The sequence below is a fragment of the Thamnophis sirtalis genome, unplaced genomic scaffold, assembly GCF_051295495.1.
Source record: "Thamnophis sirtalis isolate CommonGarterSnake01/CBP01778 unplaced genomic scaffold, rThaSir2_p1.2 scaffold_1, whole genome shotgun sequence".
NCBI classification, from domain to species: domain Eukaryota; kingdom Metazoa; phylum Chordata; class Lepidosauria; order Squamata; family Natricidae; genus Thamnophis; species Thamnophis sirtalis.
The window spans coordinates 23,316,319-23,339,020 of NW_028261381.1; the positions used below are offsets into that span (position 1 = coordinate 23,316,319).

Genomic DNA, 22,702 nt, shown 5'->3' on the forward strand with positions numbered 1-22,702 from the left:
GGGGACAAAAGCTCATTAGCCCCAGGCCTGTCAGAACAGCCAGGTTTTAAGGGCTTTGCGGAAGGCCTGGAGGGTAGTGAGGGTTCGAATCTCCACGGGGAGTTCGTTCCAAAGGGCCGGGGCAGCCACAGAGAAGGCCCTCCTCCGGGTGGTCGCCAGTCGGCATTGGCCAGTGGATGGAATTCGGAGGAGGCCTAATCTGTGGGATCTAATCGGTCTATTGGAGGTAATTGGCAGCAGGCGGTCTCTCAAGTACCCAGGTCCAGTACCATGAAGGACTTTATAAGTGACGACTAGCGCCTTGAAGCGTATCCGAAGACCAATAGACAGTCAGTGCAGCTCGCGGAGGATAGGTGTAACGTGGGTGTATTTTTACATGCTTTCAAACTGCTAGGTTGGCAGAAGCTGGGACAAGTAACGGGAGCTCATTCCGTTACGCAGTGCTAGGGATTTGAACCACCGAACTGCTGACCTTTTCGATCAACAAGCTCAGCATCTTAGCCAATGAGGCACCGCATCCCACCACATCCCTTGTTTCCCTATGATGTACTATATTGCCAAATTAAAGGTTATAGGAACAAAATGTTTAGTAGTCTATAGGTAGGCAATATTTTCCTGAGAAAATTGTCCTGCATTAGAAATGCAATTTTACCTGATGGTTGCTCGTATCAGAAACTTTAACATCCAAGGATCCTGTCAACACAGCATACCAATTTGTTCCAATATCACCTTGACGAAATACTGCCAAAAGAGAGAGGGAGATAATCAAATTCAAGGATACATTATATTTATGGTAACTATAAGGTTAATATAACTTAATTATAATAACTTTTGATTAAATAAGGATATTTGTATCAGCGATGATTATATCGCCAATGAGAATTTTTGACACCTGCAGTTTTCAGTAGAATTCTTCAGACTGAACTATAATTCCAAATATTCTTTGGAATTTGCTAATTACCTCGGTAAAATGGGTTGGTTTATTTTTGTGCATCTCTCCCTTCCATATTCAATGAGCAACATGATGATATCATGGGTTTCAAAATGTCATCATTTTGTAAACCATGTAAATTATGATAACTTCAGGTAGTCCTGAGGCCAAAATTTCCATTGCTAAACAACACCGTAGTTAAATTAGTTTTGCCCCCTTTTACAACTTTTTTTTGTCACAGCCATTAACTGAATCATGCAGTCGTTAAACGAATCGGGCTTCCCCCATTGACTTTGCTTGTCAGAAGCCAGCAGGGAAGGTTACAAATGGTGATCACATGACCCTGGGATATTCCAACTGTCGTAAATACATAATGGCTGCCAAACAACCAAATTCTGATCATGTGACCATGGGGGTGCTACAATGGTCATAAGTGTGAAAGTCATAAGTCACATTTTTCAGTGCCATTATAACTTTAACAATCACTAAATGAATGGTTGTACGGCGAGGACGACTTGTACAATGAAATTATGAAATATGTGGTAGTTACACGAAGGATATAAAATAAATAATTCCACCGTTTGTGCAATGACATCATGACATATTTGACATCACTGCCCATGTATCTGCCTTTACTGCTTTCTACTCACATCATATCATAACTAATTCCCTCATCTCGACACTCTTAAATTAAAACACTATTATATTGCAAAATGTTTAATATAAAGAACTCCTCAGAAATGCTCCTTAAGTCTACGTCACACATGATCAAAGTATTGAAAATCAGGACTAATGGTGGGATTGAAAATTTTTTACTACTTGTTCTGTGGGTGTGGCTTGGTGGGCATGGCGTCGCTTGGTGGCCGTGGCAGGGGAAGGGTTCTGTAAAATCCCCATTTCCTCCTAATCACTAGGACTCAGGAGGCAGAGAATAGATGGGCGCGGGGCCAGTCAGAGATGGTATTTACAGGATCTCCTCCGAACTACTCAAAATTTCCGCTACTGGGTCTCCAAAACTGGTCAGGACTTGCTGAATACCACTTTTGGTCAGGACATGTGATGTAGGTTCCACCACAAAACCGTGTTCGACTAAAGGGCGCTTGACGAAACCGCATAGCTGACATCATCACAGGGTGACAACAGCGCGGAGACAGAAGCACGGTGTAAACGCTAAACCTAAAATTAACCCCTAAACCTAAACCTAACCCCCCTAAACCTAATCCTAAACCTAACCCTAAACCTAACCCTTAACCTATCCCTAAACCTAACCCTAAACCTAACCCTTAACCTAACCCTAAACCTAATCCTAACCCTTAATCTAACCCTAACCCTAACCCTTAACCTAAGCCTAACCCTTAACCTAACCCTAAACCTAACCCTAAACCTAACCCTAAACCTAACCCTTACCTTAACTTGAATCGGCTTGCTTTCAAAGCACTATTTAAAGCGCCCTTCTTTCTCCGCGCTCGCTGTTGTCGCCCTGTTGATGACGTCAGCGACGCGGTTTAATCGGGCGCGCTTTAGTCGAGCGTGGTTTTGTCGTGCCAAGGTGATGTAAACTTTTATATACAGTATATAAATCTACCTTTCATAATTGCTTTGTTTCTTCTATTCTAAAATGAATTCTTTTTCCCCAAAGCCAATCAGTCCTTTATGGACACACAGGGGACTTTTAAAAAAATGTTTTTTCCTCCATTTGGATGGCAGTCTCTCTCTCACTCTCTCTGCATTTCTGAAATGCATTACACATTTCTAGGACAAAAATAGATCTTCACATGAGGGCAAGAGAAGCAAAGTACAGTTTATGCCTGTCATTGCTATGGTGATTGTCAGAAGTTAAGTGAAAACTTCACACAAGCAGATTGGCAAATTGTCTTCTGTTTGTGCAGAAGCAGCTATAAAACAGGGCATTGCGCTTGGGTGGATGGAAAACATACAAATTAATTGTGTACTTCATAACTGAGTACAACCTCGTAAATAGGACTTTGTAAGGCTGTTTTTTTTAAAACAAATATTTTTTTTTTACATATGCTGTATAATATGAAAGAAAAAGATGTATTAAACGTGAAAGAGGCAAGCAAGCAAAGAAAAAAGACAACGAAAAATGAAACAGAAAAAAATGAAAAGAAAATAAAGAAATAAAAAACCAAATACAATTGCTAAATCTGGAAAAAGTTTAGTAACTCCTGGAAAATCACAGATTGCTCACATCTCATGGCTTTTGCAACAAGAAATTATTTTAAATAATGGGAGGAAATAAGAAATAGTGTAACATTAAATAGTTCTTATCCCTGAATTTATCAAACTCAATCCTGCTTGAGATCCACCTTGGCCCACTTAAACTAGCAATTTTCTTTCTCTAAGCATAATAGTTTGCTTAGTTTGTACATACTATACGCAATGCTTTCAATGCTATATTATCATTTAAAATATATTTACTGGGTGCTTTAATACTATTATTCAATACTATTTTTTCCCAAAAAATCAGATTATATATTTTGGGACAGAAAATGTAGACCCAAAACTAATTCTTCTGCCAAAAAAACATAACATTTCTGCAGTCATTTTGACCTTATTGTTGTGATTTAAAATTGCACTATGAGGATAATAAATGGGGGTCGGAGTTTGGAATGGATTGGCCACAAAACTTTACAAAGAGAAAATCATAAGCACAGAAGGCTTTTCCCCATAATGAATTTCATAAAGCCGAAATGCTTTTCCATACAAACCATTAGTTACCAGTACTTCCTTAAGAAGACAGCCTATCCTGTCTCATTACTAACTTGTCAGTTTTGTAGAAATTGTAGTCATGACATTTTCCACCTGTCTTCTCTATCTCAATTACTCTCTCTTCTTTTCTAACACAGTAAAAATATAAAAATAAAATGCTTGTTCTAACTGGCAAGAGGAAAAAAGGGCAAATTGGAGGAGAAATGGAGACTGGAGACCCAATGACAACAATAAGAGTAGCTGTATCGGTTTAATGGTAAGACAAGTTGCTAACTTCCATCCTAGAACCTGGTATGAAAATTTATCTATGATAGCTAATTAACACATCTGTTATTTGACCCATTTAAATAATAAGGCAATAATATTTAAGCTCTTTTCAATCTAGCATTATTGTTATAACCTTTTTGGTCTCAGATTAATAAATATAATGATCATACAAAATAATTATTTAAAATATTTATGCATACTATAAATTTACAATTAATAATAAAAATAATTTATGACTAATAGATTACATATAGAAATGAATACATGATAAGAAAGATAATTTTATCCCTACTCTAAAGAACATTTCCCATTAAAAACATTAAAATTTTAAAAAATCATATTAAAATATCAATATTCAAAAGTTAAATATTAAAACATAAAAAACATTTCACATTATAAACACCGAACATTGAAAAAGAAATAAAAACTTTCACCTGATTCCTGGTTTATTCTTCTACATTATTTTAAACTTTAAAAGCAACTTACATGTAATACCCTTTTCCAAGTTTTCATAATAGCCGCAGAGACATATTTGCTGGAGAAGATTGGGATGAAATTTTTCAAAAGCTTTTACTTCTTTTAGGCGAGTAAATATAATATCCACGTCTTCACTTGAACGCTCCAAAGGTCTGCAAAAAGAGGAGTGACATTAGTTTATTATCTTTCATTTTTTGAGTCACAAAAATCAAAGATGATGATACTGTACTATAGGATTAAAACTAAACTGTCGGCTAAATAGAGCTAAAATATAGAAATCAAAATTGCATGCAGCTAAAGCCAGCCAAAATCCTAAATATCAGCAGCAACAATAACCACAACACACAACCTAACCTTGATTGTAGATCTTAATTAGAAAGTTAAGAAATTAGAAATATTTAAGAAATTATTTTGTCTCATTCAAATCAGAACATTAGAATTCTGTAATAGACAATATTACAGAATATTACAGCATATTTTTATTAGGGGTCTCTTGTGAAAAGCTGATAAATGATGCTCCCAGTGTTACATACAGGTAGTCTTCGACTTACGGCTACAATTGAGCCCAAAATTTATGTTGCTAAGTGAGAAATTTGTCAAATGAATTATGCCCCATTTTATGACCTTTCTTGCCACATTTGTTAAGTGAATCACTGAAGTTGTTGAATTTGTAACATGGTTGTTAAGTGAATCTGGCTTCCCCGTTGACTTTGCTTGTCAGAAGGTTACAAAAAGGGATCCCATGACGCCAGAACACTGCGACCTTAATAAATATGAACCAGTTGTCAAGCATCCGAATATAAACCACATGACCAAGATGATGCTACCATGGTTATAAGCAGGGGTGAAATCCTCCTGGTTCAGCCAAACTAGTAGGGACAAATGTCTTTGGTTCTGCGAACCGGTAGTAAAAAAAAAAAGCTTCTGAGGATCACATGGCTCAGCTGTGAGCCGCACAATCGTCGGAAGCTTTCCCGCCGCTTTTTAAAGCATTTTTTTCCTGCCAGTTTGGGCGAACAGGCAGGAAAAAATGCTTTAGAAAGTGGGGAGGGGAAGCTTCCAACGATCACATGGATCAGTTGTGAGCCGCGTGATCGTTGGAAGCTCTTTTTTTTCACTTTTTAAAGCATTTTTTCCCTGCCCATTTGCTCAAACTGGCAGGAAAAAAATGCTTCAAAAAGTGAAAAAAGTTGGCTACGCCCACCCAGTCACATGACCACCACCACCAAGCCACGCCCACAGAACTGGGAACAACATAGATTTCACCACTGGTCCTAAGTATGAAAAATAGTAATAAGTCACATTTTTCAGCACCGTTGTAACTTTGAACCGTTCCTAAATGAACTGTTGTAAGTCAAGGCCTACCTGTATTTTAATATACATTGCTGTGAGACAGCCTGTATGATCTCATGGTTAGAGGGGATTAGGATTGTCAATTAGGATTTCAAATCGAACTCATGGAAGCTTATTGGATAATTTTGTGTCGGTCTTCATGTCTCAGCTCAATATATTTGACTGAAATACTGTGGGCACAGAACTGGAGGAAGGGAGCACCATGTATATTCCTTGAGCGCCCGGAGAAAACAACTAACAAATAAACTATGGAGATTAAATAAAATCAGTGACTGTGAGCCCTTGAGCTACTTTTTTAAAATCAGGCTTACGTTACTGTCATATTTTTTCTATTCAGATAGGAAAAAAGCCTACTTAGTACAATAAGGACGAGGAAATCAAGTCAACCATGAAACAAGTATCATAAAGGTGACCGGCATAAGAGCTGACAAGAAGGGAACGTATTTTCATACACCAAACTGTTCTGTTTCTTTGATTTACAAAAATTATCTTGAGGTCAAATCACAGCTAAAGTGTAAAGGAAAAGTTCTTACTTTTCATCCTCAGCACAATAAAGAGCAGCAATGCAGGGAAAAAATATCAAGCTACGCTTTTCTGAAAACATTGGCCTAAACTATGCATTATCTTCAGAAAAGAAGATGAATGAGTGAAAAATTGTTAACAATGTACCTCTACGTTCCTGTCTTGATTGAAAGTCAAAACTGTGTTTTGACAGATAGTTGATACTGCATGGGACTAGCGAGCAAATGTAGCCGAACTTGATTGATCAAGTTAAGTAGGATTGGATTGAATTAGTACTGTACTTGACTGAAATACCATCATAGAAATCCAAGCTGTAGATTAAACTAGGAAACTGGGGGGGGGGTGTCTCATTAGGCAGCAATGGAGAATCATTATCTCCTTGTTGTTAGTTGCAAAGTTGTATCCGAACAATCACGACCCCATGGACAACATTCTTCCAGGCCTTCCTGTCCTCTACCATCCTCTGGAGTCCATTTAAGCTCATGCCTACTGCTTCGGTGACTCCATACAGCCACCTCATTCTCTGTTGTCCCATTCGTTTTTTGGCCTCAACCTTTCCCAGCATTAGGTTCTTCTATATTAGCTTAATTAAGGCAACAATACAAATTAGTCCAAAGTCAAATTCAACTAGAACAAGACTTTTTTTAGTCTGGCATAGCAATACTGTAGGCAGAGTTTTAATAGCTATTGCTTTTATTTTATTCTGGTTTGTTTTAGGGAAGTTCCTTCTAGCCGTCAAGAAATTCCATGGAAATTGATAACAAAGAAATCTCCAAATTTTAATTAATGATTCCAAAATTGTGAGTTCAGTACTGGCTTTTTTTAAAAAATAGACATGCATATGTCACTCTCTCTTCCTAGCTAATCCATTGTTTTTTAGTCAGTGGGTCAATCAGTCAATTTATTTTGGTCATTGACCAGCAATTTCTTTTGTATTTAATTTTAGAGCATTGACAATGACTAAAATTCAAAAATTAACCAAATATAACAAAAATAGTTAAAACTAACTCAAAGAGAAAAGACTTGGTTGAAGAGGAAGGTCATATAGTAGGTCTTTCCCCCAAAATGTAAAAGAGTGAAGAGGGAGTGAAGTTCCTAGGAAGTGTATTCCACAACTTGGGAACAATATAGGAGAAAACTATCTTCCATATGTCTTGGAAAGAGAGATAAGAAAATAAGAAGGCCTGCTGATCAGACAGATTCACAACGAAATAGTCTGATCATGTCCTAAGTGTAATGCTATCTGTCAAAAATATATTAAGTTTATATACTATACATGTCTTTCTGCGACAGGTCAGTGCAAATAAAATGGCTTCTATTATATATGCTACAGTTAAAAAGCAGAATGGAATCTGGCATCTAAGAAACGGCAATTGTCAGTGAAAGTATGAAAGCAAGGTAGCATATTCAAAGAAGCACAAAAAAAGACAGTACTGTATTCTGTTGCTCCACTTCATTTGCTCACAAGTTATCTATCTGTTCTTGGATTTTATTCCAATAAAACGTTCCCAATAACCTTTTCTATATATACCACTCTGATTAACTTGCAAGTAATCCTGGTGTTTTTTTTCATAATCTTCACAAAAATGATATAAGGAAATAAACAAAAGCCTTCATTTAAAAAAAAAAATGAGATTCAAAAAACCAAATGTATTTTCCTTTAGGTCAAGTAAAATCTAGAATAGCAAGTGCTGCCCAAATTTGTGTTTTATTTATTTCTATATCAATTTTTTTAACCATCGATCTCCCTGACAGTGGAGTTCTTATTCCCAATCTCTGGTAATGGTGGTAATGGTGAAGCATTCTAAGTAAAGGTAAAGATTCCCCTCACACATATGTGGCTAGTCGTTCTCGACTGTAGGGGGCGGTGCTCATCTCCGTTTTCAAAGCCGAAGAGCCAGTGCTGTCCAAAGTCATCTCTGTGGTCATGTGGCCGGCATGACTAAACGCTGAAGGCGCAGGGAGCGCTGTTACTTTCCCATCAAAGGTGGTCCCTATTTTTCTACTTACATTTTTATGTGTTTTCAAATTGCTAGGTTAGCAGAAGCTGGGACAAGTAACAAGAGCTCACTCAGTTATGCGACGCTTGGGATTCGAACTGCCAAACTGCCAACCTTTCTGATTGACAAGCTCAGCATCTTAGCCACTGAGCCATCGCGTTCCTCCTAGCCTGATTTAAAAGCCCCGGAAAACTTAAATGATGGCATATACTTCTGAATGATCCTAATAAAAGCATTTCTGTATTGTGGATAATTTTGACATAAATCAATCTAGTCATTTATATTTTGTCAGCCTCTAAAATTCAATTATAAGATAACTATCTATACATAAAGAACTATTAGAATCAGAGGAGAAAAGACAGTACAAGAAGTCCTGAACTGATGACTATTTGTTTAATGACTATTCAAAGTTACAATGGTGCTGAAAAAAAGTGACTTACGGCGGTTCCTAGCACTTATGACCATTGCAACATCCCCCTAGTCATAAAGTGACCAAAGTTTTGTTGCATGGCAACCATCATGTATGTAGGAACTGGGTATGTCTAGTTTAATGAAAAGAAGGACTAGGGGAGACATGACAGCAGTCTTCCAATATCTCAGGGGTTGCCACAAAGAAGAGGGAGTCAAACTATTCTCCAAGGCACCTGAGGGTAGAACAAGAAGTAATGGATGGAAACTAATCAAGGAGAGAAGCAACCTAGAACTAAGGAGAAATTTGCTGACAGTTAGAACAATTAATCAGTGGAACAAATTGCCACCAGAAGTTGTGAATGCCCCAACACTGGAAATCTTTAAGAAGATGTTGGATAGCTATTTGTCTGAAACGGTATAGGGTTTCCTGCCTAGGCAGGGGGTTGGACTAGAACAGTGGTCCCCAACCTTTTTATCGCCGCGGACCAGTCAGCCTTTGATAATTTTACCGTGGCCCGCTGAGCGCGCGCAGGGGCACACAGGGCTCTCTTCCCTGGAGCCTTTGCGCACGGCCCAGGAGCCTTTGCGCTGCAGCCTGGTCCTTCGCCTCCCCCCCCCGGAGAAAGCCGGTCCGGAGAAAGCCAGTCCCCGCGCCTCTCACTCCCACACGCGCCACCTCCGAGCGTCACAGCCCCACCAGCCCCGCATAGAGCGAGCGAGCAGCTCAAGGTCACCACCGGACAGCGGCAGTGGCCCCTTCCAGAAAAACCTGCAGCAAAGGCGCCAGTTAACCACCACCTGCTTACCAGGGTTGGCTGCCTCGGGCGCTTGGGCAAAAGTGGCCCCGAGGAGGCGGACGCGCACAGCTGACGCGCGTCTTTCCGAGCTCCACAAAAAACCCCAACGGCCCCCTTTCGGTGTGGGCTAGAAGCCAGGCGGGAAGTTCCCGTTCTCTTACCTGGGCTGTGACGACTATTGGGGAAGTGTGCAGCGCCTCAGAAGTAAAGCTGCCGCCGCTGACGCCGTTCCTTGGAAGCGACGGAGCGGCTGAGGCAGGAAGGCGCGCGGCAGTGGCAGCTGTTCAGCCAGCCGCCTCGCAGGAGACGAGCCGCTCTTGGGTTTCACAGGGGGCGGCGGCGGTGGCGGCGGTACCAGCAGCGCCCGGGGATTCCACCAGCGCGCGCGCGGACCTTTGGGCAGCTGTTCAGCCAGCCGCCTCGCAGGAGAAGAGCCGCTCTTGGGTTTCGCAGGGGGCGGCGGTGGCGGCGGTACCAGCAGCGCCCGGGGATTCCACCAGCGCGCGCGTGGACCTTTGGGCAGCTGTTCATGTCCCCCGGCCGCTGCGCGGCCCGGTGCCAGGTACTCCACGGCCCGGCACTGGTCCGCGGACCGGGGGTTGGGGACCACTGGACTAGAAGACCTCCAAGGTCCCTTCCAACTCTGCTATTGAATTGTATGTATTTACAATGCAGCATTTCAGGGTCATGCAATTGTGACCTTGGTGACTTTCCCAGACACTTTCTGACCAGCAAAAAAGTTAATGGAGAAAGCCAGGTTCACTTAATAACCACATAGTTACCTTAACATCTGTAGCGATTCATTTAACAACCATGGCAAAAATATTGTAAAATCGGCACGACTTACTTAACAATGGTCTTTGTTTGTTAGCCATAGAAAATCTGATTCTTGGGTCATAAGTTGAGGAATGCCTACTCTGCAATCAGAAAGATAAGGAGAACTTTTGGCCTTAAAATTCTATCCCTCCCTTGAAGTTCATTCTAATATAACTTTATGGATATCACCTGATCATCACTTCTATATTCTATGTCAAAGCCTTGATGTTTGCAAAAAACAAACAAACCCCTATTTCTTTCATCAGTTTGAGGCTCCATACCAGGAGTTCTGAGCAGTTCTTGGTACTCGTAAGTCATCAGTGCCAGCTGCATGGGAACTTATTTAAAAAAGTTATTCACAAAGAGTACTATTTGGAAGATGAGTAGCCTTCCCTCCACCTTTGCAGTAATTACGCAGGAATTTGTATCATTTGATCCAGCCTCGGGGAAGATTCTCACCGCAAAGATTGGAAAGGAAATTCCTTTCCTTTTCAAATTAAATGTGCAAAAAACAGTAGAGTAGGCCATAAAGAAATCTATAAATCTCTCTCTGCACCCCAGTTTTAGCTGAAGTATACACATCAACAGGTTTCTACACACAGCAATTAACAATAGTGTCTGCCAACCGAGAAGAGGTTGGCCATTTTAATTCCACCCAATTCAATTCCCCTGTATACGAAAAGACTACAGCCCAAATTTTCAAAGTGGCCTGCAAATATCTTGAGTGTGCACTACAGGTAGTCTCCGACATGCAACAGTTCATTTAGTGACCATCCACAGTTACAATGGCCCTGATAAATGTGACCATTATGACCTTTTTCACACTTAAGACCACTGCAGCAAATCCAGATTCTCTTAACAACCATGTAATTAAATGAACAACTGCATTGATTCATTTAACAAGAGATGTCGTAAAATGGGGCAAAACTCACTTAACAAACATATCATCAGCAACATAAATTTTGGCCTCAGCTGTGTGATAAGTCAAAGTACATTTTACCCACTAAATTATGTTTCCCAATCTTTTTTCAGTAGTACCTGTTTCTTCTCATCTTCATAGCTCAATGGAATGAATATTGAGGAATATCAATGTCCCTAAATTATTGTAGGGACACAATAGTAGTAGAATAGGTAGAATTACTGGGACATAATAAAAACTTGCTATTTCGCTTTTGTAAGAATTGCTTTGCTCCTGTAAGAATTCCTGCTATTTTGTTTTTCTTATAACACGGAGCCTGGTACATATCTCGAACAAGAAGCGGGGTATGTCATAGCTTGGCAAATACCTCTGTTGCTAAACACTCAACTCCCCCTGCTCCTTGCTGTAGAGAAGGCATGGGCCAGGGGGCCAGAATTGGGTATTCTGAAGGTATAAAAGCACACCATACCTTCCCCAAGGTAAACAGTAAACAGTAACCGAGTTGGAAGGGACCTTGGAGGTCATCTAGTCCAACCCCCTGCTCAAGCAGGAGACCTGTACTAGGGATTTGTAGCTATTCCTTACATGCATTGTATCTGTATGTTCTGGATATAGTTTCATCCAGTATTTTGTTTTTGGCCAAAAAAATAAAATCTACTTCTTTTTGCAAGCCTCGTCTCGAGTCACACTCTTTGGCATCTCAGTGGTTCGGGGACACTTCTGAGGCCTTACACTATATTAGACGATAAGCTTGAAAAGAATTGTTTTTCAGGGAATTATTTCCCTATACTAAAATGTATAAATGTTTCTCTTTTTCTATATTATCCCCTTCTTAAACAATGCACAATAGGGAACCCTGAAAACTGCCTTATAGTGACTTTTGTGATGTAGAAATCTCTTCTGTAAATACAGCAAAATGGTATATAACTACTGATTTGCTTACATTACTTTGATTCTGCTAACAGGGAATAAGAAAAGATGCATTTGTTGCATTAAAACTCCTCTGCTAGTAACTAGAAACTCACTTCAGACCCCATGTATGATGCTCATAAACCACTGGCTCATCTGAATGGTGATTGTCCATAATGATAAGCAATGCTCTATAGCAGTGATGGCTAAGCATTTTGCCATCGATGCCAAAAGCGGGAGGAGTGCAGGAGGTCGTGCATGCATGTGCCTCCCCCGCACATGCCCCCTGAGCCCCTGCACGATCCCCCCGAGGGCAAAAAACAACCCAACGTGCAAACCAGAAGTTTGGGAACAAACTTCTGGGCTGTGCATAGGGCTGTTTTTCTCCCTCCTGAGGCTTCAGGGAAGCTTCCTAAAGCCCCCGGAGGTGGAACAATGGCCCAACGTGCAAACCGGAAGTCCATTTCTCAACTTCCGGTTTGCACATGGGGTTGTTTTTTGTCCTCCAAAGGCTTCAAGGCAAAAAACAGCAGAAAATGAAGGCCGAAATCAACTGGCTAGTGCGCACATGTACACTGGAACTGACAGGGCAATGCCTGGCGTGCCCTAAGAAATGGCTCCACGTGCCACCTGTAGCACACGTGCCATAAGTTCACCATCATGGCCTCTATAGCCATGATGGCTAACCCTTTTTCGTCAGTGCCCAAAGTGTGTGCCCCTGAATCCCCAAAATACAAGCGCAACCTCCTGCACATGTGCTGTTCCCTGCGCATGCACGAGACCTCTGCATGCACCCTGAGCATGCACACGTGACCCCCCTCCACGCACCCTGCCCCCACACATGTGCATGTGTCACAAGGACCTGAAGACCAGCTGGCTGGCATGGAGCTTGTGTGCCATCAGAGAGGGCGCTGCAGGCCACCTCTGACACACGTGCCATAGGTTTGCCATCATGACTCTATAGAGAATTTTTGAAAAAATCCTTAAAAAACTTTTTAGGTTCTAAGTGTAGACGGTGGGATTAAATCCAATACTTTTCATTTGGAGTTTATCATTAAACTATGTCTCTAATAAGACCCATCTGTTCCCTCCTGATTGGGCTTTATCATTACAGTCATTTACAGATTCTTCCATTTGCAAAGATGAAGCCTAAAACATTAGGCCAAAAATAGGGGCTTTCCTGTTGTGGAGTTCTGGATGCCGTTCTTGAAATGTCCAAGTGGCAATCCTTTAATGTTTTTCCATGCCGCTATATTTGCTTCTGTTTTTAATTAGTAGAGATTCTGATCTTATTAATGTTACTAATTTATGCCACTTATTCTATAACCAGGGCTGATTTCATTCATTATACAGACTAATTTTATATTGTTTATGATGTCACTTTTCTGTTGGAACTGCCTTTAGATTGTTGTAACAGTGTAGTAAAATGACAAGGTAGTAGTGGTGGGATTCAAAAATTTTTACTACAGGTTCTGTGGACGTGGCTTGGTGGGCATGGCTTGGTGGGCGTGGCTTGGTGGGCGTGGCAGGGGAAGGATGCTGTAAAATCTCCATTCCCTCTCCACTCCAGGGGAAGGATACTGCAAAATCCTCATTTCCTCCCGGTCAGCTGGGACTCGGGAAGCAGAGAATAGATGGGGACGGGGCCAGTCAGAGGTGGTATTTACCGGTTCTCCAAACTACTCAAAATTTCCTCTACCGGTTCTCCAGAACTGGTCAGAACCTGCTGAATACCACCTCTGCACGGTAGGGTAACTTTCAACATGCTAACAACAAGAAATATTTATTCAGGATCATTTTTAAACAATATTAACCTTTTTAAGATACTTTACATCTGGAGTATGACCTGAGATTGATGTTCATATGCACCCTCAAAACATTACAGACCACTGTAATAGGTAGTCCCTGTACAGGTAGTCCTCAACTTACCCCCACAACTGAGCTCAAAATTTACATTGCTAAGCAAGCCCTACATGGTATTGGACCTGGGTACTTGAGAGACCGCCTCCTGTCAATTACCTCCCTACGACCTATTCGATCCCACAGACTAGGCCTCCTCCGAATTCCATCTGCCAACCAGTGTCGGCTGGCAACTCCTCGGGGGAGGGCCTTCTCTGTGGCTGCTCCAGCCCTCTGGAACGATCTCCCCGTCGAGATCAGGACCCTCACCACCCTTCCGGCTTTCCACAAAGCCACTAAGACCTGGTTGTTCCGGCAGGCCTGGGGTTGAAGAATCTTCTGGCCCCACTCGAATATTGCGACTGTTGTTATATTTTAATTTGTTTGTCTGTAATTGTTGTTATTTGTACTCCTTCCCTCATGGTTGTTCGCCGCCCTGAGTCTCTCGGGAATAGGGTGGCATACAAGTTGAATAAACCTAAACCTAAACCAAGTCAACTGTTAAGTGAACTTTGCCCCCATTTTGCGATCTTTCTTGCCACAGTTGTTAAAAGTGAAACTGGCTTCCCCATTGACTTTGCTCGTTAGAAGGTCACAAAAGGTGGTCACAGGACCCCAGAAACATTGTAACCATCATTAATATGAATCAGTTGGCAAGCATCTGAATTTTGAACAAGAATTGTGACCATGGGGATGCTGCAATAGTTATAAGTGTAAAAAACAGTCATAAGTCATGTTTTTCAGTGCCGTTGTAACCTTGAACTATCACTAAATGAATTGTTGTAAGTCAAGCATAGGCTCTTTACATTAGAAAAGATGTGGGTAGTTTTTTTTAAAAAAAACACTAAACTATTTTGGGTACAATCATAGTGAGGGGGTTATCATTCCACAGCACAAAAAGGGTAATTCCCCATATAACTACTAGGAGTAGCCTGTAAATCTCAGTATTAACCTATAATCCCTGAAGATCACAAGTTTCTGTTCTTTAAGATGAGATGGGCCCAAAGGGCTGGGGAGCAGAGGTGGTATTTAGCTGGTTCAACCGGTTCTAGTAAACCAGTAGCGGAAAATTTGGCTGACCTCACCTCCGTCTAGCATTAGATCACACTCCTGAAGCCTTTCAAGCTTTTGCAAAGGAATGAAGGCCTGAAGCAATGCAAGATCACCCCCCCCCAATTCTTCTGTCCCTTTACAGAAACATTTGGGGACGCAATCTGACTCTCCTTCAGACCTCTGTCCTCCATGCCAAAAGGTTTTCAAAGGGACAGAGGCCTTTGGGAGCACTATTTCACGCTCGTTGAGACTCACCGAGGCTGCCTGGCGCTCCAAAAGCAGATCGGGTACCTGGGTTAGGCAGTCTCGGTGAGTCAGCGAAGGTGACTGGGGCACGTTCATCCCGCTCCACCTCTACTCTCACCGCTCTGCTTTTGGGACACCAGAAGCAGGCAAAGAAACTGTGGCAGAGAGGCTGGAGTGGAGACAGCTAGCTTAATCATTGAGATCTTCAAAAGGTAAATGAGTCTCCACAGTGCCCGTGGAGACTCGGTGGAGCAGGATGGGGGAAGGGGAAGCATGGGATACCTCAGTGTGTCAGGAGAAGCCTTGGGTGGTTAGAAACACTAGGTTCCCCCATGGTTTTCCTCAGAGATAGTATTCAGCAGGTTCTGACCAGTTCTGGAGAACTGATAGCAGAAATTTTGAGCAGTTCAGAGAACCAGTAAATACCATCTATTCTCTCCAAGCCATGCCCACCAAGCCACGCCCACAGAACAGGTAGTAAAAAAAATTGAATCTCACCACTGGTTTTCCCAACTCTCATATACCCCATGTGCATTTTAACGACCTGCATGTTTGATTAGCGAATGCATTAGGTAAAGCAGGGAGGGTTCACATTCATTTAACGTGACCCAATTAATGAATTCTCAGATTACAAATGTAACTGACAGGCTTGGTACAGTTGTAACCCGAGGATTACCTCTACTTGATTCTTTAATGGACTTAACTGTGATGGAATGTGCACCTGGAAGAGCAGTGGGAAGAGTTTTGGCAACACAGAGCTTTCCCAAAGACAGGCCCAGAATAAGGGACTGCACAACCCAAGCTGGATAGGGGAGAGTAGAAGAGATTTAGAATATCCACTTCCTAGAACCTCTCAGGATATATCTTGTAGGTTAGAAGATTATAGCTTTAGTTTTGCACAAAAAAAAATAGTTAGGCATAAGCAATTAAAGGATTGAACCCAATTGAACTTGGCTGTGTCATCTCTGGACCTGGGCCTGATATTAACCCATGAAGCTCTTTTTGCTTAATTGTTTTTGAATTGCAACTCTTGAATTAACTGTAAAGGGAACAGCTAGAAGCTATAATGCTTATTTAACAGCTAATGAATAATACACTTAATTATTTCTTCAAAGACCAGAAATGCAGGTTTCATCATTTCACCAACTCATATTTTGAATGCATTCTATGTAATTACAACTCGTTTAAATTTTAGATCTTATTTTGTTGTAATTTTAAATGTTATATTTAATATAATTTTAGTGTTTACTTTATACTTTAATATAGGCTGAATTCATATATAAATATACGTATGTATATTCATTCATTTATTCATTCAGCAAGCATTTTGCTTGTACTGGTGTATGACCGCAATAAACTGAATTCAGCAGAATATTATCTTTACCCTTGTGCAGATAATTATAACAATCTAGTTGTAATGCTATACAGTGTTATATTCTGAGAATGCGCTCTGCCACAGCATAAAGTTTAAAAAATCAATTCTTCCTTGCATCATGAGCACAGACATGTGACTTTTCATTTATCAATATTCATACATATTATCCAATAGTTCTATCAGTCTCCTAATACAAAAGCACAACCAAGGAAGCCAGCTATTAGAGAAGATGTCTCTTCTTTCATATAATGGAAATCTTGCCCAATGAGAACACAAAAAGGAAACATGGATGAATTCAAGAAATGAAAGCAGGCAATTTAAGATTCATAGACTAGAACAGTGATGGCTAACCTTTTAGACACTGAGTGCCCAAACTGTGCCCGCGCATACCCAAGCAGAAAGGTGTGGTACACACGAATGTGCGATTGTGCGGACATGCACATGCATGGACATACGTGAACATGCATGCATGTGCAGCAGAGACCCAAAGACAAGCTGGCCGGTTGGAGATAAGGCATCCCAACACCGGCAGTGCAGCAAGAGGTAAGATCCTTTTCTTTCCTGAGCGTCTGTTTCGTCGCTTGCGGGGAAACAGAAGCTCACAAAAGAAACACCACGGAGATCTGACCTGAGGCAACATCACTCATGCCAGCAAAGAGGGCTCTGTGTGCCACCTCTGGAACCCGTGCCATAGATTCGCCATCATGGTGCTAGAACATAAGTGCAAATTCTGATTCAAATAAGCCACAATAATATAGCTGGGGGGGGGGGGACTATAACGTTGAAAAAAATGTAAATATAAAACCATATTGCAAAGGCAAGACAGAGCGGGGGGGAAACCAAATTCAATATTTAGATCAAATAAAGGGACTCCACCTCACAAAAAAGGTAAGTCCATTTGTTAACATATCTCAAACCAGATTATGTATGAATCCAGATGAATCACTGAGTATCTTTAATATAAACCTTGCATGGTTTATATTAAAAAAAACAACTATACGTTGCATTATGACTAGAGGTCTCAGATGGGAAACCTTGCTTGAGTGAAAATCTACTTTTATCCTGCTAGCCACACTTTTCATGGAAAGCAGGCTCATTGCCAAGAGTAGTCTTAGTTCTCCCTTTGCTCTTGGAAATGAGAAAGGATAATGAGGATTGTTGTTCAATCTGCATTATATGTTCAAGTGGATAAATTAATCCATCCAGGGGTGAAATCAACTTACCTTTGCTACCGGTTCAGTAGCAATGAGAGCATGCGCAGGACCTTACGCACACGCGCAGAGCGTCAAAAACAGAGGTGATGATGTCTGGGCGTGTGGGCGGAGCCTGCTACCAAGTGCGCTTGCAAAGGTAAGTGAACAGTGAGGGGAGGGGGAATCCATTGTGCCACGCGATTTAGATTAGCTAGAAAGCAGGAAATCCTGCTTTCTAGCTAATACAAATTGCATCTCACAGCTGATCGTCGGAAATACTGGAAATACTGCAAACCAGTAGCATTTTTTTTTACTAGTGGTTCGTGTGAACCGGTAGCATTTTTATTACCAGTTCAGGCGAACTGGTCCGAACTGGTAGCATTTCACTCCTAAATCCATCCCTCCAAACCCAATGTACCGTAGGTTCTTAACGTCAACAATTCAGCATATAAAACAAGCAGAGAACTTCCTTCTTAGTTCCAGACAAACAATCTCAATTTTCCCTTTTTAGCACCAAGCTGCTCATACCCACTGAGAAAAACTTAGCAGCCCATTAGCAGCCCATTTCCAGAACAAAAGACAGGCTTTTTTTCTATCAGGAAGATAAAGGAGATTTTCTTCTCAATTTTGCTGGGCTGTCAGGGTCCACCTGGCACATCTGAATCCCAGAACTATTTTAGGAGTAATATATTTTATTTTCTTCACTTCCAAGCTTGAAAACTGCTGAGGGAAAGCAGGAGACAATATCTCCTCTTGCATATAGGAACAACATGAAATTAACAAATGAAATTATTCTTGGGCTAAATTTTTGAGTTCACTAAAAATTAGATACTCTTATTATCTAGCACAGAGTTCCCCAACATTTTGTCACCACAGACCACTTTCGTGGAAGAAAATTCCACAAAACGGGGGAGAAGGGATGTTTCGGTTTTACTCACTTGCCTGCTACTTACTTCCAGCTGTGTGGTCGGGTTCCTAACAGGCCACAGACCAGAACTGGTCCCTGGCCTGAGGGTTGAGGACCTTTGATCTAGCAGTTATTAAACACTACCTATAATTCAGATCAATATTAAATATACATAAACTCACTGAAATCAATAGGCTTTAAGATGTTTAAACATACCTACTGGTAGTTCTGTATTGTATTATAGCTACTAGAGCCATGGTGGCACAGTAGTTAGAATGAAGTACTGCAGGTTACTTCTGCTGACTGCCAGCTGCGTTTAATTTGGCAGATCGAATCTCACCAGGCTCAAGGTTGACTCAGCCTTCCATCCTTCCGAGGTGGGTAAAATGAGGACCCAGATTGTTGGGGGAAATATGCTGACTCTGTAAACCACTTAGAGAGGGCTGTAAAGCACTATAAAACAGTATATACCCTGTTTCCCTGAAAATAAGTCCTCCCCAGATAATAAGCCCAATCAGGCTTTCGAGCGCATGCACTAAAATAAGCCCTCCCCAAAAATATTGCAACACAACAGCAGCCATGAGGTGACCACACTTGCCACCTCTTGCACCTCAAAAATAATAAGACCTCCTCGAAAATAAGGCCAAGTGCCTATTTCGGGGGTCAAAAGAAAATAAAACCCTGTCTTATTTTTGGGGAAACACGGTAAGTCTAAGTGCTAGTGCTATTGCTACTAAAGGGAAGATAATCCATTATACAATTGCCCAATTTTTAAATCATTGAATGAGACTTACTGTCTGGACTATATTCAGAATTTTAAAAGGAGTCTGACTGCTGCCATAAAATATCAAAAAGTACCAAGAAGACTTTGCATTAACTCCGGGGGGAAAGCCAACAGGTGCTGGACAGCATCCCATTCTGCAGAAAATTGAGGTTCCCAAAATAATTATATGGGATAAGGCCAACTTTGGAAAAGCAGCATTTCATAGAGATAATCAGGAGGTGAAACTGGAAACAAAACATATGTAAACGCTTCATTTCATGGCACACAGTTTAGGTAAGGCTACTCCAGTATTAGAAGCCTCTGAACCAAGGTGGGAGAAATTATGAGCTTGATTGCAAATGAAGCATAAATAGGGGTGTAATAGTAACCTATGAAAAGAGGAGAAATAATGGGACATGATTATTTCTTATTAAAAATGTAGATCAGATTTAGGCATATGCTTTCTCTCCCTATCAAAAACTTGAGATGATCTTGAGATGGCGAAAGAAATCAAGGAAGCATGCTAAAGAAGTGATAATGAATTAATAGCCCTCATATTCATATTCATGAGTACATTCATGCTCAGGCTACAACAAACAAACAAAATTCTAGATATTGTAAACAAGTGTGCTTTGCCATCCTTGGTCCTGTATCAGAGGAGATACAACTCTATATTTAATTGTAGCAGGTGGAAATAATCTATTACAAATTAAGAGGAAATAGTGAAATGAGGGAATTGGTTAAAAGACCTTGAAAGGAAAATCCAGAGAGCCAAATTGTTTCATAAAGCTAACTGAAAGTCCATTAATGGATTCTAGAGTGTAAGAAAACACATCTTTAGTAGCATCTGGGAACCTGTAAAAAGTTTAGAAGGTTCAGAAAGCTTATTTTAGAAAATGCTATTCCTGTCTTAATAGGAAAACTAAAAAGAGCACAAATTCCAGCAGAAAAAAGGGAAAGAGATAAGGAATACAAAGGAAAGGGAAAGGAAAAGACTCCTTTAAATGCGCTTGAAGCAGAAAATCAGCTAGAAAATAGTTGGGCTATTATTAGACAATAAAAAATTACAATGGATGCTCAAAGAAGTACAGCAGGATCCCCAACCCCCCAGTCCATGGACTGGCACCGGTCTGCGGCAGAGGTGGTATTCAGCAGGTTCTGACCAGTTCTGGAGAACCGATAGTGGAAATTTTGAATAGTTTGGAGAACTGGTAAATACCACCTCTGACTGGCCCCGTCCCCATCTATTCTCTGCCTCCCGAGTCCCAGCTGATCGGGAAGGAATGGGAATTTTGCAGTAACCTTTCCCTGGAGTGGGGTGGGAATGGAGATTTTACAGTATCCTTCCCCTGCCACGCCCACCAAGCCATGCCACACTCACCAAGCCATGCCCACAGAACTGGTAGTAAAACATTATGAAACCCACCACTGGTCTGCGGCATGCCAGAAACCGCTCCATGCAAATAAGCTAAGCCGCATCCACAGGATGCAGACAGCACATGACACCACACCCTCTCCGGTCCCCAGAAAACTTTTCTCCATGGAACTGGTCCCTGGTGCCCAAAAGATTGGGGGCCGCTGATTTAGAATGGGAACAGAAACCGAATTAATTCTTTACATTGCTCTCTACTGCTGGGGAGGTAGGTAGAACAGATAGATGAACCTGTATTGATTTTCTCAGGGGAAAACTCAAGGAGATTGTGGTAACAAGAAATATTTAGCAGACCCTGGGAAACTACATCATGAGAAATCACTGGTTCTAATGGCTATCTTTCAACACTTCTTAAAGAACTGTTTAACTGTCTTCCTTGCAAAAAAAAATGTAATTAATCCCTCAAATCTGGCTCAATGCCTGACCATTGGGAGATATTATATTTCCTGGCTCTCTTTTTTTTTTACTTTTTGGTGTGTGTGTGTGTGTGTGTGTATTAAAGATTATAGAGGATGCTGTGTGATTTTATACTGTCACTATTAGCTGCCCAGAACATCTATTCGGGGTAAAAACTGTTTAATAAAAACAGTTATCAAACAAACAAACAAAAAAACCCACAGAACATAGAGAAACAAGACTTAGTGAAAGAAATCTGCAATTTTGCAAAGGTAAAATTTCTCTCACTAATTTTTGAGATTAACAACCATATGGATAAAGATAGATGCAAGAGGCTTTCTAGGCCCAAAATGGGATGCTGGGGTGCATGCGCATGTGTGTGTGGGTCGCACATGCATGTAGGAGAGAGGGGCGCATGCAGCGGGGGTGTTGTGCACATTGCATTATCAGTCTGGGGGCACCCGCGCTCTTGCGCACCCGCGCTTTTGGCACGCAAAGACAAAAAGGTTAGCCATCACTGCCATAGCACTTACTTAACAGTAATATAAGACATGGTGTGTGGTCATTAACCTGGGTGGCTTTCAAAGGAAAATGAGCAAATTCATAAAGGACAGGTCTACTGAGTGCTATATAGTCTTGAAGACTTCCTGATATCTCCAAATCAGGCGCATTCTTTCTCAAATATCAGAAGTAGCAGCTGAAACTTATAAGCATTTGAAAGGCATAGACTAAGTTTAGTCTTGACGTGATACAGCAAGACTATTCCCACATTCCTTTTAGAATGCAACACAACATAATCTAAGAGACAGTTGTATTTATCAAAATTCCTTTACAAAGTTTCTTCGAATGACTTGTATAGCATTTTGCTTTCACAATAGCTTTGTTTTATTATGAATTCATATATTCATATTTAAAAATATACAATCACACAATTAGCTCAGATCAAGCTGTAAAAGAACAGCAGGGGAAAAAAATGTAAAAGAACGATGACTTCAAAACCACCCTTCATTTTTAAATAATTCATCAAAACCTCATCAAAGATCATAACACTCCTGACACATCAGGACAGTGACATGACATGGTTTGTTTTTTTGATCGACTCCTGCAGTCAAGGACAACTGTCAAGTAAGACACCATGGGCTCCGTCTTATGTAAAAAATAATGTACACTTCATGCATAAAATTCTAATCCTTGGGCTCTCAGTTTGGTTGCAGTCATGATTATTGGACATAGTTATATTTTTTTTAGCAGTATTATTTTTTTAATCTCGCTTTTCAATCAAAATGGTTCCATCATCATTATTATT

General features: G+C 40.9%; 1 protein-coding gene and 1 long non-coding RNA gene across 2 annotated transcripts in view; one reads left to right on the forward strand and one right to left on the reverse strand.

Moving 5' to 3' along the window:
• RAPGEF4 (Rap guanine nucleotide exchange factor 4) overlaps nucleotides 1–22,702 on the reverse strand; it is a 190,658-nt gene that overhangs the window by 161,899 nt on the left and 6,057 nt on the right. The window contains exons 2-3 of the mRNA XM_087709067.1: nucleotides 4,415–4,557; nucleotides 653–741 (exon numbers count right to left, since the gene is read on the reverse strand). Coding sequence (XP_087565193.1) covers nucleotides 653–741; nucleotides 4,415–4,557 — 232 coding nt within the window. The remainder of the gene's footprint in view (nucleotides 1–652; nucleotides 742–4,414; nucleotides 4,558–22,702) is intronic.
• The window catches only part of LOC148049357 (uncharacterized), a 354,694-nt gene that overhangs the window by 55,556 nt on the left and 276,436 nt on the right, over nucleotides 1–22,702 (forward strand). The gene's annotated exons all lie outside the window — the stretch shown is intronic.